The sequence below is a fragment of the Primulina tabacum genome, chromosome 16 (genome assembly GCF_025594145.1).
Source record: "Primulina tabacum isolate GXHZ01 chromosome 16, ASM2559414v2, whole genome shotgun sequence".
In the NCBI taxonomy this organism is placed as follows: domain Eukaryota; kingdom Viridiplantae; phylum Streptophyta; class Magnoliopsida; order Lamiales; family Gesneriaceae; genus Primulina; species Primulina tabacum.
Genome location: NC_134565.1, coordinates 35,090,586 through 35,108,327, shown reverse-complemented (window position 1 = coordinate 35,108,327; position 17,742 = coordinate 35,090,586). Strand labels below are relative to the sequence as shown.

At 39.7% G+C, this 17,742-nt stretch overlaps 1 protein-coding gene, 1 non-coding gene and 1 pseudogene across 4 annotated transcripts; 1 reads left to right on the top strand and 2 right to left on the bottom strand.

Annotated features, from left to right (window-relative positions):
* Positions 1–8: 8 nt before the first annotated feature.
* LOC142528659 (splicing factor U2af small subunit B-like) lies at positions 9–4,487 on the bottom strand. 3 transcript variants are annotated; one of them, XM_075633749.1, is made up of 6 exons: positions 4,140–4,487; positions 2,359–2,445; positions 2,202–2,283; positions 1,914–2,040; positions 1,385–1,820; positions 9–1,311 (listed from the first exon to the last, which is right to left on the bottom strand). In XM_075633749.1, exons 1-5 carry the CDS (start codon positions 4,374–4,376, stop codon positions 1,433–1,435), a joined length of 921 nt encoding a protein of 306 aa, XP_075489864.1. In that variant the 5' UTR covers positions 4,377–4,487; the 3' UTR covers positions 9–1,311; positions 1,385–1,432. The 3 variants fall into 3 exon arrangements, with proteins under 3 accessions (XP_075489864.1, XP_075489865.1, XP_075489863.1); XM_075633750.1 differs by having other exon boundaries at positions 9–302; XM_075633748.1 differs by having other exon boundaries at positions 9–1,820.
* An 82-nt stretch (positions 4,488–4,569) lies between these two features.
* Positions 4,570–4,652, top strand: TRNAL-UAA (transfer RNA leucine (anticodon UAA)). Its single transcript has one exon. It is a non-coding gene; the product is annotated as a tRNA-Leu (tRNA).
* A 6,606-nt stretch (positions 4,653–11,258) lies between these two features.
* Positions 11,259–16,767, bottom strand: LOC142529909 (glucomannan 4-beta-mannosyltransferase 2-like; annotated as a pseudogene).
* Positions 16,768–17,742: the final 975 nt, after the last annotated feature.

Sequence of the window (17,742 nt, the reverse complement as noted above, 5' to 3'; positions counted from 1 at the left end):
AAAGAGGGTTTTACCCAACAACATTATGCTTCCAAAGAAGAACTTAACTATGTAGAATTCATACCAAAGTTTAACATACTAAGTATCATCCTGACCGTCTCACCAACTTGACAGCATACAACCACTATAGTAAAAAATACCCAGTTTTGAAACATAATTTCACTAAATTAAACATAGTTGGACGACTCTAGGAATCAAGATTTCAGCCTTCCATAAAATCCTTGATTCACTCACCCCTCGACCTGCCAATTCCAGCCCAATCAGAAGTGTTGAGCCAAACTTCAACTACAAACAGAAAGTACCTGTGAAAATCGCATCATAAGCTTTTGTTAAAATAAATTGTCAGTCTTTACAATCAGGAACCTAACCTGCACCTGCAAAACTAGTTAATGGAGTGAGTTTTGGAGAACCTTTTGAAATTTATGGAAAAGATATTGGAAAGGTAAGTGAAAACTCACAAGCCTGATATGTTATGTGGTTACTAAGGATACCTGACTGCACATACAAAAACACAAGCACTAGCAGATAAAAAGAAAACAATCAAACATGCATTTGAAATTATTTACAATAACCTGCTCACAGTTTGCTCTTTAATCATTATGCTAGGTGCAGAAAATAGATTTAGCATGATAGGAAGCTCAAAGTACATATAGCAAATTGAAAGTCATATAGTGAGCCTACTATAGTCAACTGAAGTCATGAACCCAAGATCATTGCATCCTAAGCAGAGGGCAAAATCATATTCACATGCGTTACAGACAATAGGCTGCAATTTCATATTTCTCAGATCTAGTCTGCAACTGATGATTGATACTTGGTATAGTTGAGTCATAAATCCTTGAAGCATATGTCCAGAAAAACAACTACTAAATAATGATGAACATAATACTAATACAAACTGTGTGCACAAGATAAAACGGCATTATGAATTTCTCCTCACAAAAAAATTTACGAAACCGCCTGACAAAAAAAGAAGTATCTTGAAAGGAAGAGAGCCGGGCGTGTCAAGGAGCCTAGAATTTAGCAAATATCAATGCATCAGTAAGGAGAAAAGTTCCGCAGAGGAAAACGCAGAGAGGCAGAAGGAAAAGGAGAGGAAATACAGAAAGGGAAGAGTAACCCACTAAGATTGATAACCAGAACATGCAAAATTGGAAGAATGTAGCGAATATGCAAAAAAATTAACTACTCAAGAGCCAAGTCGCAAAATCATGCACACAAGACAAGCATGTTAATCCGAAGTTGAAGAAATACGAAAGAAAAATATGTTTATCATATTCCACATGACAGGATGGTAAGCCTGCACACCACCTGCACAGTGGAAAATGTGCAGTAAGCTTTATTTCAGAACAGGTGTGATGTTTGACTGAGAAAAAACACAAACCTTGGTGAAATAATCAATACCCATATGCATTTTTACCAACTCCTGGCCTTAATGAGCTCCAATTTTCTCATTGCCATGGTGGTTGTTGGCTTTTCGATCATCAGCAATTCCATCATTAGCCTTGTTGGCACGTCCTGCTTCTTCTCTTTCCCTGTTCCACTGCTGTATTTTAGCTCGTCTCTCTTCACTTCCTTCCCTAATAGGACTGTGATCCCTCCTGCGATCTGGGATCCTGTTTCTACCACTCTTATGGCTGGGACTAGTGCTTCTGCGCCTCCTGCTATGACTTTCAAAGTAATCTCGATCATCATCCCTTCTACTGTCACTGCGACCTCCATGAGAGCGCTCTTCATGGCTACGGTGCCTGTAGGGGCTTCTGCTGCGGCTCCGGCTACGCCTTCTCCGAGATCTCCCAAACAATTGACGTCTCAACTCCCTATAAATTATCATGTGTAACACAACTAAACAATTCTGCCAAGCTTAACTATGCTTTACTAGGTTTTGCTTGATGAAAAACTCACAGACTTACCTGCCTATCCTCTTCAGATGCATAAAATTACAGTAACCACCACGGTTGCAAATATTTTCCTCATACTGCCTACATGTTGCCTCACGAAAATCAGTCACAGGAGAGAAATCGACAATTATGGGCCGTCCTGCAAATGTGGTCATTCAGAAACAAACTCACATTCAGTGAACAATCACGATGAATGTAGTATTATGATTTGATAAGTCATTAGGAAAAATCAGAAGTCTGAAGAGCACAATTAAGTAAAATGACTGGGGATATGGGGAAAAATTACAAAATTAATATGACCAGCATAAAATCTTCCTGTCAGACTGTTCAAAGCATTTGCAGCTTGCTCTTCCTCTCTAAACTGGACATAAACATTACCAACCTGCCACAAACATGCTATTAACACAAGGGATTCAAGGGAAAAGATGACAGATTTCAAATGAATCAGAAGAAATACCATATGGTCAGCCAGATTGTCACAAATGTTCAGGCTTTCAATTTCTCCATGCTTGTTCAGTTCCTCAAAAAGGTCTTCATAGAAATCCTGCAGCACAACATGATAGGGATGTGCGTTTCAGAAGAACGTTAAACGACATCGAATTGGGAGTTCAGCACTCTTTTAGGGGTCTTAGATTCAGTTAGGTTGAGTTCGGGCACGGAGGACATTCGGGTTTGGTTGGGGGAGCCTACTGGTGTTTTTTCTGTTAGTTCTCTTTACACTTCATTCTTTCCGGATACCAATTTTCCTTTATTCATCTACTACTCTAACATTTGGCAAGTACCTATCCCAAGTAAGGTTCAATTTTCTCGTGGATCGTGAATTTGGGGGAATTGCAGACTTGTGATGTTTTGCAAAAACGTTGGCCTGGCTCTGTCCTATGCCCACAATGGTGTAGCTTATGCAAGGAACATGAGGAGAATCAAGACCATCTATTGTAATCTTCTCTATTATTATAATAATAACATAGTTTTCAATATAAAAAAACATGATAGGGAATATGTATTCCAATAACTCAGAAGTAAGATGCTACAGCACAATCAATAAATATGCAGGTGTAGCAAATCCAATTTTAATAACTCATAAGAGGCTAAGACACGATCAATCTAAATCATAATTATCAAACACTCATAAGTGGTGCGCCAAGGCTCAAGGCTCAGCAATGCTCAAGCCTTTGAGCCCAGCCAAAAGCTAAGGTGCAGCCATTCAATAACCCGTGCCTTAACGGTAAAGCCCCGTCCTTGGTGTGCTTTTCAAGCTCAAGATGCTTTATAACCACACTTAAAATGAAAAAATAGTAAATCTGAAATGTTTTTTTTTAATCGAAAACTATAATTTATTATAATAATAATGAAGATTACAAAGTTAGTGGATGAGCGATCCACAATACTAGTAAATCTGAATGTAAGACGATAGCAATTTTCGCTCACAGATAATGACTATTTGTTCTCTTCTTGTATAATAACTAGTGAAGTATATATGTTTAAACAAAAATTACGAGATTTTCAGATCTTAGCATATCATTCCTTTGGCCACATAGATTTTTTAAGTGTGTGTGTCCTCGTCCCTTGCGTTTAGGTTCTACTATACGTACGCACCTAAGAACACTTCTAATAACTATGTCATAAATATTTTGCAATTTGATAGCATTTTAGTGAAAAAATATATTAAAAAAAGAAAATAATGATTTCTCAAAATAAAAATTAAGCTCCAAACAATCATATTTGGAAGCTCCATCACCATATCATTAATATAAAAGAATATAAAAATATGTACGCGTCCCCTTCTAAAATTATTTGGCCAGTAAAAACTTCTTATCCCTTGGTAGAAAAAAATACACGTTTATTCAACCTTTAACTTGAAATGTTTCATCTCTTAAAGCCTTATATAGGAGACAAATAACGGGTTCAATTCATAATGTGAAATCCCACTTTTATTCCCTCGCGCATAAGAAGTGAAAAACCTGGTCATCACTAGATTGGTCACGGAGAATAGTCTGCCATCATATCAACCATCCCGATAGCGGCAATGCATCACAAGCATATCATTAAAGATCATTAGAATTATTGCTCAAGCTTTCTTTCAGAAACAAGCCCCCAATTAAATCTAAAAATACAAAAAAGAACATGCATCCGGCCAATATTAAATTCCAAAACCGAAGTTTTCACGCATAACTCATCTATGAATCCATTCCCAGATATAGTTATCAATTGTGAAGAAAACATGAAAAACGGGGCTACCTCGAAATGTTCTTGCATCTTTTCAGGGTCGATGAGTTGACCCTGAGCATCAACTCCAGGGGTAATCATATCGGGACGCTGGTACATGTTGGAGAGCAACAGCGTGGGGCTTATGCTGGGTTTCGTGTGTAGACGCGAGCAACGGTCTCCGTGCCTGCAAGCTCCGATTTTGAAGTAAAAAGGGCAGTTCACCCTGTCCTTCTCCGTCCCAAATATCGACGCCAAGTGTTCCGCCATCAATGTTAAAATCAAACAAATCTAATGATAACTCAGGAAGCTTGGATTTAGGGTTTTTGGGAGTGGCGATTTGGGATTGAAACTGGAAAATTTGATTCGAGGGCGGTCCATCAAGAGAAGCTTCTAGATAGATAAATACGAAATAAAATTATACGTTAAAATAATATAATCTTACGTAGTGGCAGCCAGGTGCGGTGGTTTGCCCGAGAGGTTAAGGGGGAAGACTTAAGATCTTCTGCACACAAGTGCGCGTGGGTTCGAACCCCACAGCCACCATTTCGGTAAAAAAAATTTAAAATATGATACATTTTATTATTTTCATATTCTTTTAATCCCTAAATTGAGTATAGAAAGATGGAACTCCCGACACTTTTTTAGGGCTAAAAAAAATTGATTCTAAATATAAAAAAATCTCCTATAAAATTTACTTTTCTCGTACAAAAGTCGATAATCATCGACCTATTCAACTTTATGCAACCCCTTTCGCCCAGGTTCCATTTGTAATGTGATAATATCTACAGGGCTGTGTGTATCTATGATTGTCACTGATATCCCATGGATGAGCCCATTATCCCTGGCCTATCCCTAGTCCAAATGGAAGACAGGCCCATCAAGGGCCCAGGTATTCTCTTATAAATACCAGGTTTGAGCGTATGATATTTCATTCACTATATTGTTTTCAGCAGCACCCTTAGCTGCTCCCCCTATATATCCTCAGTCACTGACTTGAGCGTCGGAGGGGCTACGCAAGGACACCCTCCTGGCCTCCTTTAACGGTCTTTTTCGTGATTTCAGGCTCAGGACAATTTCAAAACCCTGCGTCTGCACTAGTGACACTTGATGGGAGCGGACCCTAAATTTCCCGTGAGTATCACTTGGCGCCGTCTGTGGGAAAACTTGAGTTGAGACGTAGAGATGGTAGGCAGGAAAGGAAGTAGAAGAGCTACCTCAGCATCATCGCGTCCTCAAAGGGGACCCGAACAGTCTCATGGTAAGACAAGACAGGAACAACCGTGTCTCGAGACGAGACAGGAACAACCTCGTCCAGAGACAAGAACCGAGCAGCCCCTTCAGGATACAAGGGTCGAGCAAACCCATCCCAATGAGAATGTTGGGAACTTGACTTTGGAACAGTTGGGCCAATTTATCACCCGGACAGTGGATGATGCAATGAAGAGAAATAAAGAGTCTATGTTTGTAGAAGAGCAAGCCGCTCGCCAGGAGCAAGAGGAGAATGTGGAGAGCAGTCAGAGTAGGGGGAGGAGACGCGACCCCTCCCAAGTGAAGAGAATCCGGAGATAGAGGAGATGTGGAAAGAAATACAAATGTTGAGGCAGCAGTTGGGGAGCAGAGCGTCGACACCCAAGAGAGGAAGTCCTTTTTCACTAACCATTTTAGAAGAAGGGCTTCCTCCAAATTTTCGACAGTCGAATGTGGGAGAGTACGATGGACATACTGACCCCGAGGAACACTTGGGGAGGTTTGAGAATGCGTCTCTGTTGCACCAATATTCGGATGGAGTCAGGTGCAGGGTGTTTCTGGGCACGTTGGTGAGGTCAGCCCAGCAGTGGTTTAACACTTTGCAGCCCAGCTCTATACGTTCTTTTCAGGACTTCTCAGTTGCCTTCTTGCACCGATTTGCTAGCAGCAAGAGGCACCAGAAAAATTATTTGAGCCTGTTCGTGATGAAACAGCAAGAGAATGAAACTTTGCGAAAATTTGTCCAGCGTTTCAACAGTGCAGCGGTGGAAATACCAGCGGCTACCCCTGACATCATGATAAGTGCCTTCACACAAGGACTGAGGGGAGGGGAGTTTTTCAAGTCGCTGGTCAAGAAGCCTCCGTTGAGCTATGATGATCTGTTGGCTCGAGCTGAGAAATATGTAAACTTGGAAGATGCCCAACGGTACAGAAGGATGGAGAAATGGCCCAGAGGAAGTAGAGTTGAGGGAGCGGAGAAAGGAGGAAGAAAGAGGGGTGCGGGGGAAAGAGAGGAAGACAGAACTAGTAGTAGAAGACAATTCTCATCCCATGTTCCCCTGGATAGGAGTCGGGACGAGGTGATGGAGGTGAGGGAGCCCGCGGGGAGGTGGGAGAAGTCGCGAAGGGTTGGGTGCAGTGCTAGATTGCCTTCACGGGATAGACGAGAAGGATCCTCATTCAGGAGTCGACAAAGGTCTCGCTCGCCCCCTAGGCGTGGTCAAGGCCCTCCATGGATAAATCAGAGGATCGGGGAGCAGAGAGGGGAAGGTCGATGTCAAGATGTCTCTCAGGAGCTCGTCGAACCGAGGAGGGGAATGAATGATGATAACCACCCTACGAGAGGAATGATTCATATGATCTCGGGGGGTGCTACTGATGGAGACTCTGGGCGAGCTCGGAAGGCACATGGGAGAAGGTTGGAGAACTTTGAGATATCTAGGGGTGCAGACTTACCACAAGACCCCGTCATCAGCTTTGGGCTGGAAGACCTCTGAGGCGTTGTGACTCCACATAACGATGCCTTGGTGGTAACGACCACCATTGCCAATTATGATGTGGCGAGAATATTTATTGATAATGAAAGCTCTGTGAACGTCTTGTTCAAGAGCACGTTGGATCAAATGAAGATGGGAGGACTTGAGTTTGAGCCGATATCCACCCCGCTGTATGGGTTTGCAGAACGCGTCATCTTGCCTTTGGGTCAGATTGTTCTTCCCCTATCCTTGGGGACTGATTTTCGGCGGGTAACAAAGATGATAGCCTTCACTGTAGTAGATACCCCGTCAGCGTATAATGGAATTCTAGGACGACCAGCCCTGAAGGATTTTAGAGCAGTAGCTTCCAGTTATCATCAAAAGCTTAAGTTTCCTGTGGGAAAAGAAGTTGGAGTCCTATGCGGGGACCAAAAAGTCGCACGTCTTTGTTATGAAAGAATCGTGAAGGAAGAAGAAAAGAGAGGTCGCGAGCATTCGCATGGAAGCTTGAGCTCAGTCTTGCAGTTGTAGAGTCATTCGAAGAAGCTTCTAAGTGGGTAACTTTGTTCTGTGAAGGTATAAGAGGAGCATAAAAGTTGGAGAAAGCGCAGGGCAAGGCTTCAAAGAGACCCTGAAGTGCTTACCACCTCAGAAAATATTACTCTTGAATTTATTGTTGATGTATTTCATCTTTGCATTTTCCCATGTAATCAGTTGAAATTCAATAAAACCAAGTTCTTATATTAAGTTCATGGATATTGTTGTATTGTGAGGATGAAATAAATTTTATTTTCCTGCTAAGGCATCGCCTAGCAGAGGAGCAGAGTTGGGGTGGAAGAGAGAGGAGCAAAGTTGGGGTGGAAGAGAGATTTTATTTTCCTGCTAAGTCATCGCCTAGCAGAGGAGCAGAGTTGGGGTGGAAGAGAACTTTTATTTTCCTACTAAGGCATCGCCTAGTAGAGGAGCAGCGTGTAGAAGAAAAATTTTATTTTCCTACTAAGGCATCGTCTAGTAGAGGAGCAGCGTGTTGAAGAAAATTTTTATTTTCCTGCTAAGATATCACCTAGCAGAGGAGTCAGAGGGTGGGGGCGTTGAATTTTCATTCTCCTGCTAAGGTGTCACCTAGCTGAGGAGTTAGAGGGTGGAGGCGTTGAATTTTTATTTTCCTGCTAAGGTATCACCTAGCAGAGGAGTTAGAGGGTGGGGGCGTTGAATTTTCATTCTCCTGCTAAGGTATCACCTAGCAGAGGAGTTAGAGGGTGGAGACGTTGAATCTTTATTTTCCTGCTAAGACTCGGCTTAGCAGAGGAGTTAGAGGATGAAGGTGTTGAATTTTTATTCTCCTGCTAAGGTATCACCCAGCAGAGGAGTTAGAGTGTGGAGGTGTTGAATTTTTATTTTCCTACTAAGGCCCGGCTTAGCAGAGGAGTTAGAGTGTGGAGGTGTTGAATTTTTATTTTTCTGGTAATGCCCGGCTTAGCAGAGGAGTTAGAGTGTGGAGGTGTTGAATTTTTATTTTCCTGCTAAGTCCTGGCTTAGCAGAGGAGTTAGAGGGTGGAGGTGTTGATTTTATTTTCCTGCTAAGGCCCGGCTTAGCAGAGGAGTTATGAGATGATGAGGTGAGAGTTTGATTTTTCCTGCTAAGGCCCGGCTTAGCAGAGGAGTTAGAGGGTGGAGGTGTTGATTTTATTTTCCTACTGAGGCATCGCCTAGCATAGGAGTTAGAGGGTGAGCGCGTTGAATTTTATTTTCCTGCTAAGGCCTAGCTTAGCAGAGGAGTTAGAGGATGGATGTGTTGATTTTATTTTCATGCTAAGGTATCACCTAGCAGAGGAGTTAGATGGAGGAGTTGAATTTTATTTTCCTGCTAAGGCATCGCCTAGCAGAGGAGTTAGAGGGTGGGGGCGTTGAATTTTATTTTCCTTCTAAGGCATCGCCTAGCAGAGGAGTTAGAGGGTGGGTGCGTTGAATTTTATTTTTCTGCTAAGACATCGCCTAGCAGAGGAGTTAGAGGGTGGAGGTGTTGAATTTTATTTTCATGCTATGGCGTCACCTAGCAGAGGAGTTAGAGGGTGGAGGTGTTAATTTTATTTTTCTGCTATGAACTATGTTAGCAGAGGAGTCAAGGGCACGGGGAATTGGAAACTATTTCCCTTCAAAAGCTTAGTAGAGAACCTTGAAGATGGTGGCGACGAGGGCATATTGTGTTAGAAAAATTTATTTCGTTTGTCATTAACGAACAATGTTTGCCGCTGCGAAAATTACGGGGTTCGAGCTGCCCGGTCAGGTCGCGGGGATCGACCTGCCCGGTCTGGTCGTGGGGGCAACGCCCCCATAAAATTTTTTCAGAAATCACACAACCAATCGCAAGGCAATGTATCAAAATTCTCAACGTACTGGACGAGTGCTCAGGCGAGCGTGCGTTCGGCAGGTCGACTTGACAAGGGGATGGGGCGAGAAGGTGAAGGGAGCGGGGCGAGCACGCAGCAGGTGTGATGGGCGAGCGTGCGCTGGTTGGGCGAGCGTGCGAGAGCGAAGAAGGTGCTTGGGCGTGAATGCGGTGTGATGGCAGACGAGCGTCGAGAGGGCGAGGGTGAAGCGCGGCAGGCGATGGCGATAGCAGAAGGCGGGCGAGCGTGGCGCTTGGGCGAGCAGGAGGTGCACCGGGCGAGCTGGGTTGAAGCTCGGGCGAGCAGGATGCGCGGCGCGGGACGAGCTTGGGCGAGCATGGAGCAGGTCGAGCGTCTGCGCGCGGTGCTGGGCGACCGCTGCGCCGAGAGCGGGCGAGCTGGGGTGAAGCTTGGGCGAGCGTGGCGCTTGGGCGAGCAGGAGGTGCGCCGGGCGAGCTGGGGTGAAGCTTGGGCGAGCCTGGCACTTGGGCGAGCAGGAGGTGCGCCGGGCGAGCTGGGGTGAAGCTTGGGCGAGCGTGGCGCTTGGGCGAGCAGGAGGTGCGCCAGGCAAACGGGGGTGAAGCTTTGGGCGAGCAGGAGGTGCGCCGGGTGAGGCGATGGTGGAGCGGTAGCTTGGGCTAGGCGGGGCCGGCGCGCGGGGTGAAGCGGTAGCTCGGGTGATGGCGAGGTGATGATGAAACGGTGCTAGGATTACGATTTGATTTGTTTCCAAATTTTTGGGGACTGACGAAAGGCTGGAAGATAATGCACAACTCGCACCCGGTAACCCGAGGACAGCACGACTAATCGAACTTCGAACCTGCGATTCAGTTCGACTCGGGAGGGGGAGACTGGTGATACCCCATGGATGAGCCCATTATCCCTGGCCCATCCCTAGCCCAAATGAAAGACAGGCCCATCAAGGGCCCAGGTATTCTCTTATAAATACCAGGTTTGAGCGTATGATATTTCATTTACTATATTGTTTTCAGCAGCACCCTTAGCTGCTCCCCCTATATATCCTCAGTCACTGACTTGAGCGTCGGAGGGGCTACGCAAGGACACCCTCCTGGCCCCCTTTAACAGTCTTTTTCGTGATTTCAGGCTCAGGACAATTTCAAAACCCTGCGTCTGCACTAGTGACACTTGCTGGGAGCGGACCCTAAATTTTCCGTGAGTATCAGTCACTATTAATATTTACTTGAAATGTGCACAGTCCTCTCCTTTTTCTCTCCTCCATTCATTTCTCAACTTGTAGACAATTTGCATATTTTTATCCACATATTTGAGATATAAATTTTATATAGAGAAGCTGATTAGTTAGAAGAAATATTAATAATATTTACTTGAAACTCACAGCCGTTAGTTTTTCATGCAAATTAGGTAAATATTTCAATTTTTTTTATTCAACATCGAGTGTAATGTAAAGATGGTGACAAATGGACATGACCGAATTCTTTGATCAATTTTTTTGATATCGCGACAACATATTAATATTTGTATATACTTATACCAAATGGCTTTTGTTTCTTCATTATAAATGCTAATGTCCCGGTCGAAAAGATTGGTCGAAGAAGATCTAAAGTCATCGTCTCCTAAGTGATTGCGACAAGATAGAAAAAAATAAAATCGATTAAAATAATCATAGGATTAGACCCACAACAAGTACATCTCTAATCAAAATTAATTGAAGTAGTACTTCGTAAGTTTTGTGGTGCACGAAAACTCTCCTGAAAATGTCCTACGAATAAATTATGTGAGACATATATCTACCTAACTTGATTCAAAAACAATATTAATTTAAGTTTATTATCGTAATATGATAACATAGGAAATCATCGATATCAAATAAGCAATATTTAGTGATTTTAGTCGCTTCTGAAGAAAAATATAACAAAAAATTTCCCAAATTATTTGATAAAAATCAATTACATAAATAAAACTTAAAAATAAGTCAACATAACCAAAGTTGAAATTTTCCTTATTTATATCACGCTATAACTCATTAAAAAAATTCTTAAATTAAATGTATACTATATGATAATGATATACAATGTCACACAAACTACACGCCCCTATAAATAAATTATATTATTTTTCCTAACTCTGTAAGTACATAAATATGACACTTTTGCTTGGTCTCCAACTCTTTCTTGATACATCGATGCTTTTTGCCCATTTTGCTGGCGGTAAGCAAGAGGTTTTCAGATCAATTGAACTCAAGTTCCCTTTTCAGTATATAATTTTTTAATGGATCAATATCTAATGGGGATCGATGTTCACTCAAACTAAGAGGTTACGAATTAACTCGGGACTATGGTGCCGATATAGCCGAATCCGGCGATGGTGAAGGTGATGACTTGAAGGAATAGGTATATGAAATAGCAGTTCTTTCCATAGAGGAAGTCGTGACACCCGCAGATGAAATGAAACACGGCCAACCCGAGCTCGTGCACTTGTATTCTGGATAAACCAAGTAACTTGACATTTATGGTACAAAATAGGTATGAATAATTAATTACAAGTCATCGGTTGGATATATTACCTGTCTCCGAGAAACTTGAATAGTTGCTTCTTTGGGGAAACATTCTTGGTGTTGGTTTTGTTCTTAAGAGCATCTCCAAGTTTTTCAGTCACCACCCATTCATTAACCCTCTTCGCCTCGAGCAAACCGATGAACGTAGCCTTTGTGCGGTGGAACGACATCACGTTCTCGAATAGAACCCAGTAGAACAGTAGATGGAATGACCTGAAAATTTAAAATCGACACAAGGTTGCATCAAAACTTCTTAGAACAAGACTTGACAAAAATATCGAAAGATTTGTATCATTGTGTCGTATATTTATATATACCTCGGAGTCCCAACTGAATTAAGAGCAGTGATGATGCAAGGAATGTAAATGGCTCCCCATCTGGGGACATCAACTTCCGGGACCAGTATCGAAAATGGCAGGACGACGCAGTAAAAGAAGAAAGTGAACATATGGGCTATGATCTTTCGGACGAAGAAGAAGCTGTATATCACATAGAACTTCTTGTACAGTGATACTTTCTGCACAGGAATATTGTAAAGATTCAGCAAAGTTGTGGTACAGTAACATGAACTTTAAACTGTAAAGTAAAGTTAATATTCTTCCTAAAAAAACCTTGTTTCGAACAATATCTAGGAACATTTTTCTGAATAAATTGGCAGGTCCGCAAGACCACCGGTGTTGCTGGAATCGGAAGGCTTTAAAAGTACTAGGAAGTTCACTCTTCACCTGTCAAAAAACAGATTTCTTGATCAAATTCATCTGCTGGCAATTGACTAAAATAATATATATAATATATAAATGTACCTGGAGGTCACCTAAGTATACAAATTTCCAACCCTTGAGACCAGCTCGAATAGCGAGATCCATGTCCTCTACTGTGGTTCTGTCGTTCCACCCTCCGGCCTCGTTGATGGCTGAGATTCTCCATATCCCACCAGTTCCTGGAGATCATGCTACTAAGTGAATTATACTGCATGCATGGCTAATATTCCAAGACAGAGCAAAGTTAAAATCTTCGACCGAATAACAATGGTAGCACGCATAAGATTCATCACGCAACTCGGGTTTAATCATTTTCGCTAGACGATAGACTACATTAGGGAAGTGCTGCCCGTCTCATGTGGTCGTGTTTACTTTACTCCGGTCCATGACTCTCGAATGTGTCTCTGCTGACTTTATATATAAATTTCCATAGATTTCGGCAATAATTTGTCACACCACAAGCGTCGATTGGCACAGAATTCCATCAGTCACATTGATCGTATCATTTAGCTATTGTTGATTTACCGTTAAAGCCGAAGAAGGCATGAGTGGACGATCCAACTTCTTGTTCAACTTTGAAATGGTAGTCTAGTGACATCTCTTGCATTCTTGTCAGCAAGCATTCATCCGAATTCACTGAAAAATCATAATATGTATCAAATTTTTTATTTTATTTATCCTCAAAAATCACGCTTGCTTAAGAAAATATTCGAAATATGACGATTGAACTACCTATGATTTTAAAATTTTTGAGTTTATCATTAGCACCTGAAAGTGTCGATAGGATGCCAAACGTTCGGTTACAACGGTCGCTATATTTCTTTAAAAGTTGGAAAATTACCAAACGTTTTAGTACCCAAAAACAAGAATCATATTACTATCAAGATGGGAGCTCACATGCACTAATTTAAAAAGAATAAAGGAAGTTCACGTGAATTTTTTAAAGACAACATATGTTTTAGGGTAACATTGGTAGCCTGAATCTAACAATATTTGATGTACGTCAGGAAATAAAAAGGGGGCATAATTAAGGTGGTCCAATTCATATATTTCAGATGCCACGTGACTTAACAATTTAAAGTGGGTCGCGAAAGAACAACCTGTAAATTATTACCATTTTAAAAAATATAATTTATTTTCTAAAATGCTAAATCTATCGAAGTTGTCGGTACCAAACATTCTAAGGGCCAAACGACGTTAAATTGCCGATAATTATGATGATTCCACCAATTATTGTCCGGGTACAGAATTCATTCAGTCTTTTTAATTAATCATATATGCAACGTTCGGTTTGGTTCGATTTTAATAAACTTCGGTTTCGTTTTTCGGTTTACGGTTTTTTGAATGACTAATCCTAAACCAAACCATTTTAATTCGGTCCGGTTTGGTTTTTTTGTATTACGATTTGATTATTACGGTCGGTTATTACGGTTTGTGTAATAAATTAAGTTATAAATGAAGTTGTACGTTATAAATTTTAAAAATATATAATAAAAAACCACAATCAAATTTCCTTGAATTTTTTTACCTGTTTTTATCACATGTTATCTTCAAAAGATGTTGATGCTGATTGAATGCGACTATTCAAGGTAAAAAAATAATTAAAACCAATGAGGCTAGCAGTCTCACAAAGCATCAAAAACGATAAAAAAATGATTGGTTGAGCAATATCATAGCTAAACGAGCCTTCAAACCCCAAACAAGACAAAATACACCAGATCTAACATGATTTTCTTCAAAAAAAAAAAAAACAAAAAAGATAGCTTCCACACCAGGTATTCCCAAAATATAAGCTGAAATCATTTTGAAACTCTAAAACATTTAATTCAAACTATGACATATTCATTAATGAAATAAAAACTTCATACCTGTATTTCAATATTTTAAGAAGAAAACAACAAAGAAATTAAGAACTTTGATATTTGATATGGTAGTATTTTAGCAGAGTCGGCTGGAGAGAGATTGGAGTGGAAGGTGAAACGTTTAGAAGAAAGGCAAGGCGATAAAATTGTAAACCTAATGAAATTACTTATATTAATTATTTTATTATTTATTATATTTTAAATGGTCGGTTCGATTTTTTCGATTTTAAATTTTCAAAAACCATAACCGACCGAAAAACCGTTTAAACCGAACCAAAAAAACCAAAATTTATGGTCCGGTTGGTTTTTTCGGTGTAAAACGTTTAATGATCACCCCTATATGCACAAACCCTTAATTAAAGCATCGAAATTCATTGATGAGTAGATATTAAAAGCCATTTTTTTAAAAAAAATTCTCTAATTAGAGAATATGGGGATCAATAATTATTCACGATGGAATCAAGAGTTATTTAAATATAGTATTCCGATTGTTATATGATTTGCTTTATTATATTGTTTTCAATCTCTAATTTCTTTGAAGGGAACAAAATATTAATTGATATATCCAAATATACTCCCTCGTTACTTATAGTTAAAGTCAATATATATTTGGAGACTCACCGAACCTCCAACGGGATTGCACTAGGGCGACATCCGAGTTGTGGATCAAAAACGGAACGGCTCTACGGAGAAAGTCCGGTTCGGGTCGGAAATCGGCATCGAAGATGACGACATAGTCGCATGCCTTGACATAATCGTGTTTCAAACCCTCCTTCAGCGCACCAGCTTTGTAGCCACCCCTAGTTTCTCGAATTTGGTAGACTGCGTTAATGCCCTTACTTGCCCACCTTAAACACTCCTTTTCGACCATGTCCTACAACGTTAACGCACGTATTTAGTGACCAAATCAATCCCAACCAATTCATTTACTTCTTATTTTTTTTATTACCAATTTGACAATTTGTTTACTAATTATTTTGTCTTCAAAAATATTTTGTCAATTAGGAAAAAAAAAGTGCAATATTTAATAAGTAGATGGACGTTTTTTGACATAAATAAAATAGACCAAAACGGTTTAAAATAAAGGAAAGGAAATGTATGAACCGACTTTTCAGATATAAAAAAATATAGTAATATTTAAATGGGGATTATGGTCATAAAATCCCAGTTGGCCATCCTTTGATTCTCATTGCATGCTATACTAAATATACTGAATTGAAAGTCAGATAATCATGAAAAGAACTTCCACTATTTATGGCAGTTCTGGTGAGTAGTAAACACGGGTCATTATTATATGTAGAAGGGATGAAATTATACACTAAAGATTGGGAAAAAGAGTGGAAAATTTGAAGCAAAAAACAATCTTGACTTGAGCTAATTGCATATTACAAGACAAAGTACATTCACCCTTGAATAATATTTTTTTTAAAAGGAGGTGCTTTTGAGAAATTAAAACAGTGTGGATTCTTAATCTAATTTCAAGAAACTGATAGCACCAAATGTACCTTAACGACAAGATCAGTAGAATCATCCAGCACTTGAATCACCAGCCTAACAGACGGCCATGAAAGATTACAAGCTGCACCAATGGAGATCTTGTAAACCTGCCAAAACCCACAAAATACGAACAAAAATCAACCATTTTTATACAATCATCAATACAAATGGAGCCAGAGAGCGAAAACAGAAAAAACAGAGCAAAAACAATGAAAATACACACCTCCTTTTCATTGAACATAGGGATCTGAACGAGAACCATTGGAAAAGCACCGTTTCCCATCTCCAAATCGTCGTTCATCGGCTCCCAGTTGTACCTTTTCTCAGGCTTTTTCCAGAAGAGCTTCACGAGAATGATAACGACTCCCATGTAAAGCCTTTCCATGAACACCATAATCGACATTGCCAGGCAAATGTACACGCAGATTCTCAACACTGGAACGATCAATGGTGCCTTGATTAGCTCCCATAGGAGACCAATCTGCCACGATACATCTGCCGTGTACCCGGGAATGACTCGGGTATGAACGTCTGCGCAGAAACTTCAGCCATTTTCCTCTATAGCTTTATCAAGAAACAGCGTAAACTGAAAAACAGTCCACTTGTAAGTATTCTCTGAATCAACCAACGGATCCGCTAGCTTTTTATCCCCGTTTGAAACCCGATATTTAGAACTCGAGTTCGCGCAAAGATTGAGCAGAAAAACTGCTCAAAAAATTGCAAGCTCCTTCGTTTTACACCCCGTTTTCTGCTGTTTCTAGAATCAGTTCGGGCCAATCAGTGCTTCTTATCTCGTCCCATTTGATGTGAACGAGGGAGAGAGACCGAAGTACAGTGGCATTGTTATTCTGAAAAAGGAAGAAAAGATAGGAGACCGATAATCAACGGGGAAAAGAAATTAAGGGAGATTTTATAATCAACGTTTGGTCAAGTTTTGACTTCTACTGTTGCCGGTATCTTTTTCGAGGAAATTTCTACTAAGGTGCTACAAATTTAGTTATATATATTCAATTAATATGACGTTTAGGTACCGTTTGGTTTATGGTATGGGATATATAGTATAGGGATAAGTAATACTTTGTAATAATAAAATAAATAAAAAATAATTGTTAATATATAGTTTGATTTGATTGATTTGTTTGATTAAATTTGAGATAATATGATATTACAATTTTGTCCTTGTTGAAAATATTAATAGAATATTAATAATTTTATACAAGAACTACATGTATATATTAAATTTTAATATATAATCTAGTTTCATATATACTAATTTTTTTATAAAATATAATCATGTTGGTTTGATTTTACTTTATTATGAGAAAAACAAAATAATGTGGAGATGGGATACTTTGGAAAATAAAATTCAATATAATTTTAGAAACCAAAATTTATTTCGATATGCTTTTATTGCTTAATAATATCATCAATATAAATAATTAATTTAAAATCAATTTGTTATATAATCAATTAGATGAAATATGTATTTTATAAAATTAAATAAAACAACACAAAATATGAAAAGTAGTTAATTTTATAAGGTATTCTGGGAAAATACATAAAACACAAAGAATATCAAATTGGTTGTTCGATCTGTAATGTATTTTCTCAATAAATTAGTAAATATAGGTCAGTAAATTATATATTCAACATTTATTTATGCATATTTACATTAAGTATCGAGTAAATAATCCGATTGGTGTAATACGTAAAATATATTTTTATATTTAAGATATGATATAGCACCTTTTCTAATTTCAAATTATATGACAAATTTAATCCGAGGATTGAGTGTAAACATGATTTTGATTCGATGGTTAAATTATATATTTATTACAGACTAAATATGCGGATTGTGTGTGTT